The 17,153-nt window shown below is 42.0% G+C and overlaps 2 protein-coding genes across 2 annotated transcripts; both read right to left on the reverse strand.

Moving 5' to 3' along the window:
* Positions 1-206: 206 nt before the first annotated feature.
* LOC115554604 (lysosomal-associated transmembrane protein 4B) lies at positions 207-8,885 on the reverse strand. Its single transcript, XM_030371390.1, has 8 exons — positions 8,469-8,885; positions 8,208-8,314; positions 7,390-7,501; positions 6,073-6,146; positions 5,239-5,361; positions 4,957-5,055; positions 3,769-3,864; positions 207-1,629 (listed from the first exon to the last, which is right to left on the reverse strand). Exons 2-8 carry the CDS (start codon positions 8,301-8,303, stop codon positions 1,555-1,557), a joined length of 675 nt encoding a protein of 224 aa, XP_030227250.1. The 5' UTR covers positions 8,304-8,314; positions 8,469-8,885; the 3' UTR covers positions 207-1,554.
* Positions 8,886-10,346: 1,461 nt separating this feature from the next.
* LOC115554045 (protein LYRIC) lies at positions 10,347-17,151 on the reverse strand. The gene is made up of 13 exons (XM_030370646.1): positions 16,498-17,151; positions 16,197-16,325; positions 15,511-15,592; positions 15,060-15,233; positions 14,586-14,636; positions 13,997-14,131; positions 13,690-13,770; positions 13,337-13,399; positions 12,905-13,050; positions 12,581-12,679; positions 12,349-12,465; positions 11,946-12,045; positions 10,347-11,442 (listed from the first exon to the last, which is right to left on the reverse strand). Exons 1-13 carry the CDS (start codon positions 16,822-16,824, stop codon positions 11,378-11,380), a joined length of 1,569 nt encoding a protein of 522 aa, XP_030226506.1. The 5' UTR covers positions 16,825-17,151; the 3' UTR covers positions 10,347-11,377.
* Between the last annotated feature and the right edge of the window lie 2 nt (positions 17,152-17,153).

The following is a 17,153-nucleotide window of genomic DNA, read 5'->3' on the forward strand; positions in this document are numbered from 1 at the left end:
CTGGCCACCACAGGGCGTGGGAGTTTATACACAGAAGCCTGTTTCTGGATCCTGACCCACTACTTTCCATGAACGGTAGTACTGAGGCAATGATGTCTTACACTGGCCCACACTTGCCAGGTCTCAAACATGTTCCTGAAGACACATGAGAATTTTTGCACAGATCCAAGCACTATCTAAAATACATCAAGGAAGGAAGAACAAACTGTGGATCAAATTGGATTTTAATAGACAAATATCACATCTTAGTATTTTTTTCGTAATAGATTTGACCCTGAATACGACCACGTTATACGTTTCCTGTCCCGGGGAGGAGCCCGCCAAGAGCCTGCATCTGGTAAAACGGACTTCTACAAAAGCCAACTGGAAAAACACACGCAGGCTCCCATACATCAAGGCCCTTCAGGGGAGGAAACACTGATCTAGGTTCAGCCTGCCACCTCATCATGCCGACTTATCCGGCTCCCTGGTGGTCCCTAGTCAGTGCTACTTCGGTGCAGGCTGCAGAATAGCGTGCCCCACTAGGCAGTAGAAACACAACACAAGCACATACATCTCAAAGTCATGGAAGTCTTCTACCGTTAAACAATCAAGTCCAACACAAAACAGAACACAGTTGGGCTGAGCATGACAACACAATTTCAAAGAGTGTCAAAGAATAGGGCAGAATGTACGTTATACTGTACAGTTAATGTTTTTATGTGTGTGTGCTGCTCTTTGATCATATTAGATTACAGGCAGGTTGAAGTCTTTGGAATGGTTGTAGTTACTGTGACACACCACACATGATTCCACGGAGCGCACCCCGTGACAGAGGAGGTTATGGATAAAGGCAATCTAACCCTGATCACTAGAAGCTACCGGGAAACACTTAAAGACCCTTCTCTACTCACTAGAAACAACAGGGCCTTCTTTTCATATTTGGGGCATCTTTGATCATCAGGAATGACAAGAAAATGCTATTACACCTAAACTGCTGTTTAAATAGAAATACAAATATATCCTTTCTTTTCTATATGTTATCTATATATCTATGTATACTCCCTCCTCACACTTGTAAATGCTTCCATTTTTCATTAGGTCGCCCAGTGTCAAATGCATACAATGCATATCATTTCCTGGATATTCCCCATTCAGAATAGAAATGAGTGCCAATGAATAAAACGGTTAAGTAGTCGTACACAGGTTCTTGGGAGGGACACACAATAAATGTACAAAGTTACACGTTATTCCACACACCGATCAGTAGGTCAAAGCTGGCATCAAATACCAGTTGTGAATGAAAGTGTAAAATGAGTTATCTTATGAATGCATGAAGGGTGTGTGTGTGTGTGTGTGTGTGTGTGTGTGTGTGTGTGTGTGTGTGTGTGTGTGTGTGTGTGTGTGTGTGTGTGTCTACATCTTATGTAGGGTAGTGTTGAGGCAGTGTGGTGCGTTGGAAAATAAATAAGAATAAATAATAACAAGAATAGCTCAATAGCATGTCTCAAGGACAAAGTGGATATTATGGGGTTTCGTAGAGGGTGTCATGGTGACAGTGTCGAGGCCTGGTCTTCAGGCTGTTGTGTAGGATAGGGGGCGCTGTTTGGGGGGTGCCCTGACACTGTCGTCGTATGGGGGGAGCAGCACCTGGGGGGAGAGATGGAAAGTGTTCGTTTGTTATGATATATTATATCATGTCATATTAAGTTATCATGATGGTGTACAGTTCCTGTCATGGGACACTATTATTGTTTGCCTTTGAAATTCTATTTACAATTTTCGAATTGCTATAAAAAAGAAGAAAATAAATGATAGTTACAATTTCTAATAATCCCCCCATAAAACCCCCCAGAAGAAAAAGTGTGACACTTGTTAACATGCTACATTTGAAGAGGCGATGTGATTGGACAGTGATTATGTAACTTGTTTGATGGGATGATGTCACAGCCATTGGAGAGCATGCTAGGAATATTTATCTCTGTGATGATTAATAAATAAAAGAACTGATGGCAATTCCCCTCTATAACATTACCATAATATAAAAGGAGTTTCGACAGACATAGCTCACTAAATTGTATCTAACATCATCAACACATTAACATTATAGATCTTTATAGAAAGAGACATTTTGAACACATAATAAATAATAATCTAATACATAAAAAAGGTAACATAGAAACCGTCAAGCATGTAAAGAATTAACACAATGATAATTATTCATCATCACAGTGTTCAATGCACTGAAACCTTTAGCCCTGTGAAGCATAGAGGTGTTCAACCTCAGTCCATTTCACCTGGCCACTAACCTGATGCATAGAAACGGTCAAACTCATAACACTAAAGTAGATCCTCCAAATGACGGAAGGGAATAAGCAATGATGTGTGACAAAAATCTAAATATCAGCAGCCTTTAGTAAACAGCATTTCTGAAACCGTTCCATGGAGACTCCATCGATTTAGCTCCCTGTTCTTTTTTGCCCTAGTGTTTAAGTCATTAACTCAAGCTTCCATGGAAGTCGCACACCGTTTCGTAAACGAAGAACCACACACACACACACACACACACACACACACACACACACACACACACACACACACACACACACACACACACACACACACACACACACACACACACACACACACACACACACACACACACACACACACACGCTCCTGTAAGAAGCTGCCAAGGGGAGTATTTTGTTTCTCACTGTGGGGAATGTTGCCCTCCCTGGGCTCACAGAGCGGGTCTCGGTTTTAACGCCTCAAAACAACAAATTGTATTAACCTTATGACAAAAACCTATAGTTATTCTGTTTTCTCGGATTGCAACACTGTATTGTATTTCCATGTTCCAGAGGAACAACACTGTGGGATTTCTGTAATTGTATTTTTTTTTATTTCTTCTCCACGTCTGCCAGAATTGGGGTAACAATGTATGCATGTGTGCGTGCGTGTGTGCGCGTGTGTGCGTGTGTGTGTGTGTGTAGCTGTGGCCATGGAAGCAGCCAGGTGTTGGGCAACAGGGAACCAGCAGGGGTAGCCATAGAAGATCCAGTAGCAGGGGTTCACCTACTGCTTACCTACCATGGTTATAACAGCATTTAATACATGCATGGTTATAACCAACTATGGTCGTTATATTCATGGTTATAATTACCACTTATATGATGACCATTGTGATAATGCACTGGCCAGCATGAAGCCTCATTTGTGAGCCAAATCCATTGAACATGTCCCGGTTCCCTCCATTAGCCGTTTGATTTTAGTCAAATAGATTGGAACAATTCCCGCACAGTAACCACAAACATTTGTTTGTTCAGCTGCTCTTTCATCTCGAAGAAAGTGCCAGCTATGAAGTCAGCTCATTTGCAAACAAAATTAGGTTGAGTAAGAAGAAAAGGCAAATTATTTGGTTTTAGTATTGTGACATTCCAGAACGTGGCAGGCATTTAAATGACAGCTCAAGTAAGCAAAATCTGTTTTACCCCTCATGATGTCATGCCATTGTGGCGGCGCAGGCATTGGTCCAAATGATGGATCTTCATAGTGGTGGACACATAGATTACATGCTACATGGATCCCCATAGTGGTGGACACATAGATTACATGCTACATGGATCACCATAGTGTTGGACAGATAGATCACATGCTACATGGATCAACATAGTGGTTGAGAGACAGATCACATGCTTCATGGATCACCAAAAGGGTTGAGTTAGATGACATGCTACATGGATCTCCAGAGTGATGGTTGTATAGATTACATGCAGGAAGTCTTACCGTGGTGTCATTAGTGGTCACGTAGAGCAGCACTTCAGAACTTCCTCTTCCGCACACATACCTGTAGCAATTCCACACGCATGCTATCAGGTAGGCCTACAATTGAAAGGGCAGAGAATGATCAAAACTGATTAAATGCATGGATTGGTATAGCATGATGAATGACGATCAACGGCTAGATATGCAATTGTTTCACTTTCTGTCGAGCCCCTGGCCAATGTTACTGTAAAAGTAACATTGGAACCTGTATGAATGTAAAATTCAATTATTACCAATAGTTTCATGTTTGTGATGTAGACCTCCCCTTTTTCCTATTTGATGATAAAGTGAAGGTTGCAGGTGCTGATGGTGGCTGAACGGTTTGGCCTAAATCACCTACAGGAGTACACCATCTGCTACAGCCATCAACTTGCATTAAACTGAGCTCTCAGGCCCTCCATTAACCCACGCAATCACCTCAGTTCCTCAACACCAAAGTTAATTTAAATAGCCTCCTAAGGAATACCACTGGATTTTGTCAGGCAGTCCCATGTCCCACATATGTGGATGTGTGACAGCAATGCCAAAATCCGTCGGTCAAATCCGAGACAAGACACTTAAGTAACATGATCTCAAAGACAAAGAAAAAAGGCAATGCAAAGAATTGGTAGAATTGCAATTGAAACACTATTTGTTCCTCAAATCTACATCCTTCCCTCGGTCGATCTGATGTCATCATTCAACAGACCTGGCCAACGAACATTTCACAGTACCCAGTGACGGATCATCAAGATAGATTTGCAGCTTTAAAGCCATTTGATACTGTTGCATGAAGAATTTCCCAAAGGAGGAAGTTAAGCCAAAAATAAAAAAAATCATTCCTGTTTCCTTGAGATACAGCAATTGCAAAACAGCTTTGATATATTATCAAAAAAATATATTTTCAAAGAACTACCATAAAACAAAAATAATGATGTTTTCGATAAAACAGAAAACATTTTGTCTCTGTTCTTCTCTTCAATCTTTTCAAGGATTCATTGCTCTTCCAAACCCCTGCACTCCAGAAAAGTTACATCTGGACAAAACGTTAGATCAACTCATAGCAGTCACACGCCTAACATATTGAGGCCTAGGTGTAGCATACAGGGACCAGAAAACCATTATAAAATGCATTTGAATGCAGCGAACTGCCATGTAGCCATAGCGTACCTTGAACGCTAGAATACAGCTGATGAAGAGCAAGACAATGAGGACCAGGCAGAAACTGCTCAGGGCAGCCACCTCCTCTTTGTAGGGGAAGTTTTCCGGCTAGGTAGGGGTAAAGTCAAACAGTGGTGAATGAGATAAAGAAAGTTCATTAAAAACCTAATGAAAAAATGGGTAGGTTAGTATAGATTTGATTAGTGAAAAATAAAACGTTGCCATTTTATAGTGACTTGCTGTGAAATATGTTTAGGTATGTTTGACGGAAAGTGTTGGCTGGGATCTTACCAGTTGTTGGAGGTAATCCTGGATCGTGTTTGGATAGACTACGATGCTCACAGCCACCAGGGTGTTGAGTGCAAAGTCAAATATTTGGTAGCAGAAGAAGGGGATGATCCAGGCGGCATGCAACTAAATCAAGAAACCATAGATGTGTGATGCGTTTCAGATGAAGGAATACTTAATTATCATAATAATAATAACACTAAATACCGGGGACCTACTAAAATAAGAAACCATAGATGTGTAATGAGTTAAAAAAGAATGAATACTAAATAGTCATAATTGTATTAAATACCGGGGACCACACTAAAATAAGAAACTATAGATCTGTAACATAACGTTACAGATGAAGGGGTACTAAATTATCTTTAGAATAATCAAGCTTCATACCGGGGAGTGGGGACCCACTCAAATGAGATACCATAGTTGTGCGTTACAAAGTTGGAGATGAAGGAGTAATTAATACTAATAATAAAAATAATAATACAGAATACCGGAGACTAAAAGCAAATTAACCAACTACTTTTGTTATTGTACTGCAAGGCTTTTTAAATACCCGACATTACAAATCTAAAGTACTGTTTGCTCATTGGAAAGCAGCCCTACAATATGTTCCAATTTGCCAAAACTGTCTTAATAGCAATAACATTACATTATTAAGTTTTATGTGAAACAAACTCTATCTATGGATAGAATTGATCTATAACATTATATTGCACTCCAAAATATCCATTTGAAAGACCTTGGATTTCGATCTGTTTGAGTCCAGTCACACTTGAGAACAGTGCACAGAGCAATAAATGAATGAATGATGACTTAATGAATGAAAGGCCAGCTTACCTTATATGCACCATAGGTAGCCATCCCACAGATTAATATCATCAGCAGGGAGATTGCTGAAGCAATGCACATATCTAGAAGAGGATGAGAGTACAATTCAGTTTGGTTTTGTTTTCACAACTCAAGCTAAATAAAATGATCTACAAGCCAGAACTTCAAAGGCTTTTAAACTGTAATCAGGGAACAAACATACTCCTTTTCATGTCAAACAAATGACGTGATGAATCCTAACCTATTTGGGGTTTTACAAAAATGCACAGTTCCCTGCTAGATATGTTCAATCAGGGGGATCAGTCAGTTATAACACAGCTGCAGTTTATACCTATCGAAGGGAACGGTGATAACTCAAACCCCCCGGATCATGCATTGTGTATTCCTGGAACACGTGCGGTGCCACAGCAGAAGGCAGCTTTAGATATTAAAGCCTGAACCTGGTCCTAATGCAGGGTTGGAAGCAGCTGGCAGGCCAGACTTACACCCAGAACAAGGATAACGGCAAGCTCAATAGAACTGGGACAACACGGTCTGGCCGCCAAACTGGGCCGGGCCTGCCGACAGAACACGCTGTGATGCAGCCCCGTACTCAATGTCCTGCACCGGAGCGTGCTTGTTCAACACCGTCTTGGATCAGACAGGCAGTCTATATTATTTTGTGTTTGCCTTTTATTTAAATTAAAAAGGGAATACTATAAGATATATGTCTATATGTTACATGGTTATCAACCATTAACACTCCTCAGTCAACTTCCTCATTGATCAACCTGTTGAACATCACAAACACAATCTCCTAAAGGCCAATATACTACTGTAGTTCCTTTAATTAATATTAAGAGACTAGTATTATGGTGTCTGCTAAATGTCACCATAGTATGACACAGACTTATAAAGGCCTTAAATGGAACTCAAAAGGTTATCGCTAAACTAATAACAACACTAAACCAGACAGCTTTAAACCCACCTCCTAGAACGGCCATTGTGGTGGAAAAATGAATCCCATCATAATAATAATCCTATGATAATAATAGTGAAAATAATAATTAAACAAAAAATTAAATAACCTCCTTTACTCAATAGTTGAATTCATTGAATTGAATATGCCTTTGTATAAACTATCCTTCTACTGAGTGGCTCGCTCCCTCTCTCCAAGGTGTTATGAAATGCTATTTCTCTGAATGATTGGTAAAGGCTTCCATAATCATGCTCCATTAAACGCCCCCAAAATGCTCTGCCACCATGAACAGTCTTACAGGTAAGACTGAAGACAAGAGCATTTCCAGCAGCCATGCATCCGCTCCCCCTCTGTAAGGCTCCACTTACTGGCGTCATCCATGACATCCAGGTCATTAGCCAGCTCAGCGCTGGTCAGGTGGTACTGGTCGGGATCGCTGAGCGCCGTAAAGAGGATGACCAACACCACGGCGTTGATGAGCTTAACGCCAGGAGACATATGGACAGTTAAAAGGCAGCAGTATTGCCAGACAGATGGAGCCACTCACAAACGCAAACACACACACACACACACAGTTATGTAGAGTTATAAACGTTTTAAACAAAATGTTCTCGCTTTTCTAACATTGCAGAACTAAGCCATCATAAAAGACGAACATCTAGGAAGCCTCTTTCCAAATACCTTTCCGAAAGCAGTACATTTGATAGTAATTATACCGGTATCTAAAGATACAAAGTGGATAGCCTACTAAAACTGAGAAGAAAATCTAGCTCTTTTAGTTAAATGAAATATAAGAGATCTGCTTTCGTATGGCCAGAAGAACATGATTATATGGATGAGTCATTCATCCCTTTCACCAGGTCAACCTCATGGAAAAGGCTGTGGACATAAAACCGGCTACCTGAGACTGTCTGATCATTTATTCAGTGCATTGGAGCAGAGTTGTTTTTTTCCCACTAAACAATTCACATTGATATTTAAAGTTAAATTCATTTATAAGACAAATATGAAGGACAACCACGATTATGGGGGGGGGGGGGGGGTGGATTTTTATAATTACACACACACACACACACACACACACACACACACACACACACACACACACACACACACACACACACACACACACACACACACACACACACACGGTAAGAGACATATGATAAACATTAACGAGGCTCACCATATACCAGACCCCCAGGATGATGGTGGCTGTGCGGACATGGCAGCACAGGCAGCAGGTGCTTGAATACCATCGGTCCCAAGGGGAGAGCATCATTTTCCAAACCTCTGTATTTTCACAACGCAATGAAATGTGTTAAAACCCTATAAGAAATGAAACCGACGAGGGAAGTACGGCTACCCCAATCACGACCCGTATCGACTTCTGTCCGCGTTAACAAATGACTGTCATAAACATGTAGCCTTTCTTTATATACCCTACCTGCGACAATGAGCCCGCGCAGACGAGGCGCTGCTTAACTCCCTCGAATTGACAAACATTGGACCACGTGACCTGCTGGAGGATTAGCGCGATGGTGATGTAACGGATGGAGGAGCTCGTCTTTTCTAGAAGAAAACGAAGCCCAGGCAAGTTCAAATACATATAAAATACACTGTAGGATCCGCCAAATGTGTGACAGTATCTCATAATATAAAATAATATTAACCCTGTAAACAAAAACATACATATTATAGGCCTATATACAATAATAAATGTAGGCCTAGGCATAATATTAGATAATATAGTATAATATAGTGTCATGTAATTGTATGCAATATAAAAAAATAGTTTACCAGATCCATCATTCAACTTAAGCTGTTTGCTTGTAATACTAAAACATTATTTTTTTAGTTTTTGCATACCTCAGAGGAATGTAAAGAACGGATGTAGGGAGTAGGACTCTTCCCTTTCATACATCCCTAGAAGGTATCCCTCTTGTCTGTGTTCCTTCTCAAGGTTTGCCACCTGATCAGTTTACCTAATTAGGCCTACATTTGATAGCTTTTCCTGGGATGAATTATCTTAGTCTCTATTAGCAAATTGAATTACCAAAAGATTCGTAAAAAATACACTCTGATCACTCAACGCTGATATGGTATTATGATTGGCTTTTATGAGTAGGGGCGAGAACAGGTTAATTATTGGTATGTAGGCCTACCAGTGCCCGTAATTAACATCATGAGACACACCTGTGCTTGCCCCTACAATTTCACCTCTTTGATGAAGGCATTTCGAAGCCCATTTCCGCCAGTAAAAATTTAAAAAGATGAAACCTCTTCCCTGATAAAAATAAATATCCCCATGTTAATGGTGGAAAGATGGGATAGAAAGTCATAATTATGAGATATTTTCTCACAACAGACAGGAAGATGAGATCATTGCTGGCTACTTTATGGATGCTGTGATCAATGCTGGTGGATGCTCTGCCAGACTCAGACTGGATTTAGGAACAGAGAATGGCCATATGGCTGAATGCAATGGTTTATGCATTTCCCTGCTAACCAAGCTAAAACAGACAGTGTAAACTGTGGTTAAGCCCTTGATCCAGTTTAAAGAATTGCCCCAATATAAGAGCCACAAATGATCATATGTATGAAGTTATTGCCTATGTTCTGTGATAAATTCTTATGTTATCGTTTCTGGTTGGCAGTAATAATGTTGGTTGAGGCATTCCAAGTAGCTCTGCATCAGTAGGCATAATCAAAAATTGTAGGGCTAGCAGTGGAAAATGATGGCTCTTCAGAGCCAGAGCCATCATTTCTCATGACATACCATGGGGATATTGCTTTTTACTAGCGTAAATGGGCTTCCATACATTTCGACTTCAAGCTTTTTGGAGGACTGACTGTAGTAGATTCAAATTTCGCTCTTGGCTTTCTATTTTGAAATTGAGATATAGCGACCTCTACAGACAATCAAAATGATTTGCGTAGCTATGAATGTTTAAAATCGATAAGAGCTCATCAGTGGACTTTGGCTTATTAAGTTAATGGTAAAATTAACTTAATTCATATTCTTTATAGCAATAATACATTTGGTGTATAACTTCAGTAAATTAAGAAATATACACATTAAAGTGTATTTAGGGATTGTATAATTATATCAATTTGTTTCGTTCAAGTAGGCAAACATTAATTCACCTTAGTTGATAATGCGCTACTACAAAGTGATTGTGGGACAGTAGGAGTTAGTGGACGCAACCATAGATTTCACATAATATAAAGGGGGGACTGCTCCATAGCAACACGTTTCTGCTGCTTTTAAAAAAATGCTTTTACAATATATGTTCGGCATACAATGATTGAATCTTCACAAAAATTTAGTTAACCAAAAAAAAAACCAACAGGCATTTATTTAGTTTTTTTTATACATATGGCTTTGCTTTTCTTTCATTACAAAGAGGTTTTACAAAAGGTTGTGAAAGACTTTTGAATGAACCACAGGCAGACAGATATGGAGAAGATGACTATGCCACGGTAGTACATCTATGATCAGAAGTACCTATATGGCACTGCCACAAAGATTACACGCAGTAAAATGCCAAGGCTATAGGAAACAAGGTCTCAGCACACAGCGGCACAACATTTAGACGAAGGACACACACACAACGGATGGAGTCGGGTGACACCTTTAACACAGTCACGGATCGAAATGCCAGAGGTGATATGATGTTCCTTTGCACTCCACCTTTTCTTTTTGGATAAAAATGTATACATTTCAGCCGAAACTCACGTGTAACCGTTATATGTATGTATAACTAATTGGTGGTGCCCCATCAAAGATGCCATTTGCCTGACCTGAAGGGTGCTTTCTTAGAGGAAAGTGGTCAATGTACCGGTAAAAATAATAAGACTGCAAAGCAAAGGGCATGTACAACCTAATTGAGTGGTCTCTCCTTGACGCGTGTTGTCGACCACTCGGTTTTTCTCTCATTTTCTTCCTAGTTACGTTCGCGGCTGTCCTCCGGCAACAGCGCGTTATCTAAACATGATCAGTATTTTCTACATTTGTTATAATTACAGTACGACTCCTTCATCATTCAAAATGTTTTGATTCACCGGAATTAGAAGACTCTAGAATCTGAGCGCATCAAATCAGGATTAGCTCAGGATAACATTAGCCACTGGGCCACAACCTCGGTTTAGTTCTGAAGGCTCCAAACCAACCGCCAAACCTTGCCGGTGCGGGTTGAAGTACAGATTTTTAAGTTTTGTTTCTGAGAAAAGTCCATCATGTAGAGTTTTAGTACAAAGTTCTGCTCATAAAAAGGTGGCGGTTTTTTGTTTGTTGCATAAACAGAATACAGGGACTTTTCCTTCCACCCAGAAGACCGTAGTGTGGACTCGTTCTCATGTCTCTCGCCTTGCCTTCTTCTTCTTCACCGGCTTGGGAGCCTGGCTCTCCTCAATTTTTTCTGTGGAGCATTGAAAATGCATAATTCTATATCAGGCATTTGCATACAATTCAGCCTGACCTATCACAATAAAAATAAAAAAAAAATAGAAAGTGCTGAGGTGAGTTTTTAAGAGCTACAATTTGAGTCCTTTGTTAGAAATGTCATTGCCATCCATCACCAATTAGCGCGGGAAATGCTGTGTGAAATATATATTTTCCGGTTGACTACACCTGCCTCTGCATGACAAAATTGTTATTATACACCACTCCTGGGTAATTTCTGACCAATCTCATCTCTTCACTGATAGACTCAGGGAAACCATCTCAGCCATCAATCAAAAAGGTGCATGAATAGAACACTTATTTTTCAAACTCTTGCTCTCTTCGACTCTAAAATCTTGCCTACAGCACCTTCAACTGGACCCGACTAGTCAATTCAATAAATTGGCATTTGGAGTCATCGTAGCTGGCTGAACTGTAGCATAGAAAGTCAAAGTGGAGGAAGAACTGGGGACCTCTTACTCTGTTGAGCGGTGGGCTCCGATTCGCTTGGCTTCTGTGGCACTTGTGTGACAGGGGTCTTCTGGGATACGGTCTCCTTCACGGGTCGCTCCACTCTCGCCTGCACGTGATTACAGGGCAATGCATCCTACATAACTTTCACCACATTCTTCAATACTGATACTGAATATTCCAAACTTCGATTTAAAGAAGATGCAATGAGGGTTTGGGGAAGTTGTTTCCTCTCTGATTAACCACTCTTAACCACATTTCGTAACAACCCCTATACCAAGAAGCCTAATTTATTTATTTGTATCTATCTTTCTGCAGCGGTTAAAGGCACAGGAACATATGTGGTTACTAGCACAGGACAGGATGTGGTAAACGTCAGCGTCTAGCAACCAGAGCTCCGTGAAACCCCCACCTCAGTAGCAGCAGCTGTCTTCGCCGGCTGGACAGCAGGAGCCTTCTCCTGGGCAGGCTGCTGCGGCTTCTTCACTGGGGCCTCATGGACCACCTCCTTCTCTGGCTCCTCAGAGTCCTTCAGGAAGACATGGGACAGAAGTGTGGTGGTCAGACAAAATAGTAAGAATCATTTCACTGCTCCACACCTTTAACTAGCAACAGAAAGGAGGGCAACAGCCGAGTGGCTTTACCTGGCTACCCTGGCCTCCCTCCTCTGCCACCTTCCTCTTCTTTTTCTTCCTCTTCTTAGTTTTACCGCTAGAGTCGGCCTTGTCATCGTCTTCATCATCCTAGTAGAAAAATAAGTGCAACGTAAGGCAGAGTGTTGACTTCAGTAGCATCTGGGAAAGTGGGTCTGCTTTGGTCAGGAAACAAAAAATTGTCAAATGAGCGACACATCTGAGCAATCTTGGCCAAAGTGAATTATGCACAATTGAAGCTCTTCAAGCAGGAAATATTTCCCTCTATGCATCGCAAGTCGAGGCCCCTGGCGCCAACAGTGGGAGAACACTTACAGCGGCCTCCATTAGAAGATGGACCTTAGCGGGCTCAGGTGGGGCCACCTTCTGGGCTGCGGGGGGGCTAGGGGCCGGCTCTTCGTAGTTGCCCCAGACCTCTGAGGGGGCGTTCCAGTCTGAGCTGGCGTCCACTGTGCCGCCGTCTGAGGGAAGCATTAACTCTACGATTAGCTTTGGTTGTCAACGGCAAAGGAGATACTGTTGTTCTCTTAGCTTACACGGCAGGCTAACATTTTGCGATTAATGTGGAAAAGTGGCAGGAATAAGGATTTATTAGAATATCAACATAATCAACAAGATTTAACATTCCTGATGATGTCACTGCTACAATGTGGTCATCACATATTGAGATATGTCATTTGTGGGGTCATCCTCAAAAAGGGCCTTGTAGTTAAAAGATTGAACAAAAATGAAGCGCCTGGTTCTTACTCTGGCCTGACCACTCGTCTTCTACCTTGGGCTGGCCGGCCCAGGGCTGGTCAGGAATAGGTTCTATGGAAGAAGCCAAATAACGGAACATTAAAATAACTGCTTGGGAAACTACACCCTCTGCTGGCAACAAACAGGATCTACATTTTCACAGATTTCCTTATGAGAGTCGATAGCAAGATCCTTGTGAACAAAAGAGACAAATGTGATTTTACTGATAATATAATTGAAATCACTATTGCGCAGTGTTTACTTCATACATGTTATGGTCATTTGAAGCTACTAGCTAATTGAAATGTGACAACGTGTCACTAAAAAAGGTCAGTCGTCTCATTCCACCCTTTTCCCCTTACCGGCAGCGCCTAGCCCAGAGAAAGAAGACACTTGAGTTTGGTCCGACGTCTTCATACCACTTTCGATCACAGTCCATGATCCTAAAATGGGCAGATTAGAGAGTCACCACGAAAACAAAAACTTTATCCTAATATAGTAACACTGCTGAAAAATACCATATTAGCCAGAAAAAACAAAACATTAAAGAACCGTTAATAGTGAACATGATCCTACGCCAACATATGGCTCCAGAATAGCATTCATATAAAACGCAATGTAGTGGCAGCTCAGGCCTAGCTCCAGAGGCCAACTGTGTGGTGTGTTTACCATCTATCTCCGATCCCCAGAGCGTGGCAGGCTCTCGCTTGGCGGCCCAGTGGCCAGGGGCCTGAGCAGCTGTGTGGGCTGGAGCCTTGACAGCCGCCTTGGTGGAGCTGGAGGTCGGCTCGCTGCTTCTCACTACTACACAGATGGGGAGAGACACAAACAGAAGCAGAGATTCAGAGATGGAGACAGGATGAGGACGCAGATCCAATTGGTGGAGCAGTAGAAATACAAGAACCCTGCTCAAAGCTGAACGCATTATAAGCTAAAACCAAAGACTGCGCGTACTACGTACATTTTAGTTTCTGCCTTCAATATAGAATTTTTTGGTGGTTTAGAATGGTCATGTCATTACTGCCATAGCATTGAACCCGATACATTTTAGTCCGATTTGGTGAAACTTGCATTACGTTTTTACATTATGAAAAAGGAGGCACAGATACTGGTTGACTGAATATTGTCATGCTATAGAGCTAAAATAACATTAAGAAATTAACTTGACACCATGATATCAAGTTTTTAAGCAAAAAATACCAAAAATACCATAGCATTCAGAAAACAAATCATTCTGGTAGTGGATTTGAATAGTTACCTTGAGTAGCAACAGCCTCGACTTTCTCTACTTTAACTTTGGTGATTTCACCTAAAAAAGGTGGGGAATAAAAGAATAGGCTTTATTCGGGGGTATTGATAGAGAGCATTAGAACATCTCACATTAGACAGTATGTGAAGGAGCCACAGCAACACACAGTAACACACCCCTCAGGCGCCACACAGAAGGGTCCCCAGTGTCGAACAAATACCCCAGGGTCTGTATTTATAGGTCCTATTGTCCACACGAGAACGACAGAACTCAACAACACCTCCTCAGGAGTTTAAGACAGGATTACAACTCTAGACACGAAAGTAGACTTTGAATTAGTCCAATCTAAGCTTACATGTGAAGCATACATGATGATTCACATGTAAGCTGTTGTTGTATAAAGGAGCGCATTTCGACTACAGCCATGTCCCACTCCTGCTTGATGTATATTGACAGGGTTAGCCTAAGAACTAGTCAAGTTACCCTTCTTCTTCTTCTGGGCTGCGGGGACCTGGACTGGGGCGGGCTTGGGGAGCTCCTGAGGGGAACCATTGGAGGTGTTGCCCCCTCCAGGACTCGCGGAGCCGTCGCTGGGTGTTTTTTCCTTCTTGCGCTGCTCACGCTTCTCCTTGTTGCTGACCTTCGTCTCCCATGTGCCTGAGGAAATATCCAACACGCACGGTGTAGAATTAGCATGGAAGTAGCCCAGAGGGCAGAGTAGCTGGGTTTACCTTCCAAAATATGCCACGGATTAGGGGATAATGGGATAGATTGAGAACCTGTGGTTTCCTTCTTTATGAAAACCTTGTTAACATTTTAATTAAGTCTGTGGGCCATTTATTAAAACAGTGCAGCAACCTACTTTCTGAAAATAGTTTCAAATTTAAAGAAACAAATCTAAGTGACTAAGTGACTCTGATTCATGACACCTCACCTTCCTCTGGCTCTTTTCCGTCAGCAGTCGCCGTCTTGGACACTTTGACCACCTGTTTTGCCTTCTTCTTTGACTTCTTTACCTGGAAGAAAATGATAGATGATCTCCAGGAACTATACAAAACTACAAAAGTTCTGAAGAGAGCAGCACCGTGTGCCGAAACCAGCCATAACGGAACATGAGACCTCAAGATGAGCCATAGTAGCCAATCAAATCAGTTGGTTTAACTACTGTCTATATATAAGTGAAATGGCATATGACATCCACAACTCCTGTCTAAACCTGAACGGATCCTCATTCCTGTTATCTGTTTTGGCTTTACAACTGAAAACGGTGTTATAAATTGGTAAAAAGAAATGCCAACTTTGATGGTACATTCCTGCTGGCAGCATTTGATGAATTGATCACACCTGACGGTGTCCCAAGTTAGGAATGAGTCGCCAAGATTATGCTGCATCTGCAAGTTAGGATGGTAACCAAATACTGCCAGCTGGCCTTGCCACATCACTACAACACGACAGTGACCAGTGGCGGCAGGGAGGGACTGCTGCGTTTAAGGAGGACTTTGTTAATGCTGAGATTTAAAAATGCTTGATAAAAAAATATTTTTGAAAATACAGTACGGTATAGTTCCTCATCTTAATGAAGATGAGATTTGTTTTTTAAGAGATACCGTAAAATCTTACCTCTGTGGCGCTTTCAGTCTTGCCTTGTGGTGGAGGTGACTGGTGATGTGGCACAATCTCTTCTGACACTGTGGCCTCCTCTAGGGCTTCAGGAACCGCTCTCCCGTTGGGCTGAGCCTCCTGGGCTTTCTATGAGCGAATAAGTGCACAAAATCACGTAGAGATCAACAAACGTCCACGTCGTATTGCAAATGATGGATACTTAATGTTCAGCACCAGGCCAAGCAAGGCCTGGCGCCAGCCTGCTTGAGCTAACGTTACTCCTGCTAATGGCAGCTAGCGGCCGAGACTGCACAGTTACCTTCTCAGTCTTCTTCTTCTTCTTCTTCTGATCCTCGGTTTTGACGGCGGGCTTGATGCCGTCGGGTTTGACTCCATAGCCACCGTCCACGGCGGCTGGTCGTCTCTTGAAGAGAAAGCCGCATGCCGAGGCCCACAGAGCCACCAGGAGCACCAGACCGATGCACGCTGCTAAGAGGATCACCCATGGCGGAATCAGCTCCGGCTTCAGACCCAGATCCACGCCGAGCTCCGAGTGGAGAAGCTCAAGGCCGCTGGACAACGCCTCTTTCAAGCGGCTTGTTAGGAGCTTGACCTGCCTCGAGGTCGCCTCTTGGAAATTCTCCATCTGAATACTGTCTTTTATTTTTCTAAAAACCCCGACCGAGTAGTAGGCGAAGGCTTCCTCGGTGCTTCTGCTGAGCTAGCTCAGTGCTAGCTAAAAATAACGGGTCGCTTTCGACATGATTGCTAACAATAAAGTCATCCCCTGCTGGCCACCAATGCTTGACTAACTAAACCGCTAAACTACATTACCTAAGACACAATACCTCTTCTGTATTTTCAGTCAGTTAACATCCTAATATATCACAATGCGTCCACAGAGAAGCTTGGTCAGAGGTTAACCGATTCACCTCATATGGCTCCCTGTCGACCAGGAGAACTACTGGCATTGAC

The sequence above is a fragment of the Gadus morhua genome, chromosome 11 (assembly GCF_902167405.1).
Source record: "Gadus morhua chromosome 11, gadMor3.0, whole genome shotgun sequence".
In the NCBI taxonomy this organism is placed as follows: Eukaryota; Metazoa; Chordata; class Actinopteri; order Gadiformes; family Gadidae; genus Gadus; species Gadus morhua.

Coding starts and splice junctions, on each gene's coding strand:
- LOC115554604 (XM_030371390.1), bottom strand. CDS start 8,303: ATGATGCTCTCCCCTTGGGACCGATGGTATTCAAGCACCTGCTGCCTG. Junction 5,056..5,238: donor AGGATTACCTCCAACAACTG/GTAAGATCCCAG, acceptor ACCCCTACCTAG/CCGGAAAACTTCCCCTACAA. Junction 1,630..3,768: donor TGACCACTAATGACACCACG/GTAAGACTTCCT, acceptor CTCTCCCCCCAG/GTGCTGCTCCCCCCATACGA.
- LOC115554045 (XM_030370646.1), bottom strand. CDS start 16,824: ATGGAGAATTTCCAAGAGGCGACCTCGAGGCAGGTCAAGCTCCTAACA. Junction 13,400..13,689: donor CTCTGGGCTAGGCGCTGCCG/GTAAGGGGAAAA, acceptor CTTCTTCCATAG/AACCTATTCCTGACCAGCCC. Junction 13,051..13,336: donor AGACGAGTGGTCAGGCCAGA/GTAAGAACCAGG, acceptor TGCTTCCCTCAG/ACGGCGGCACAGTGGACGCC.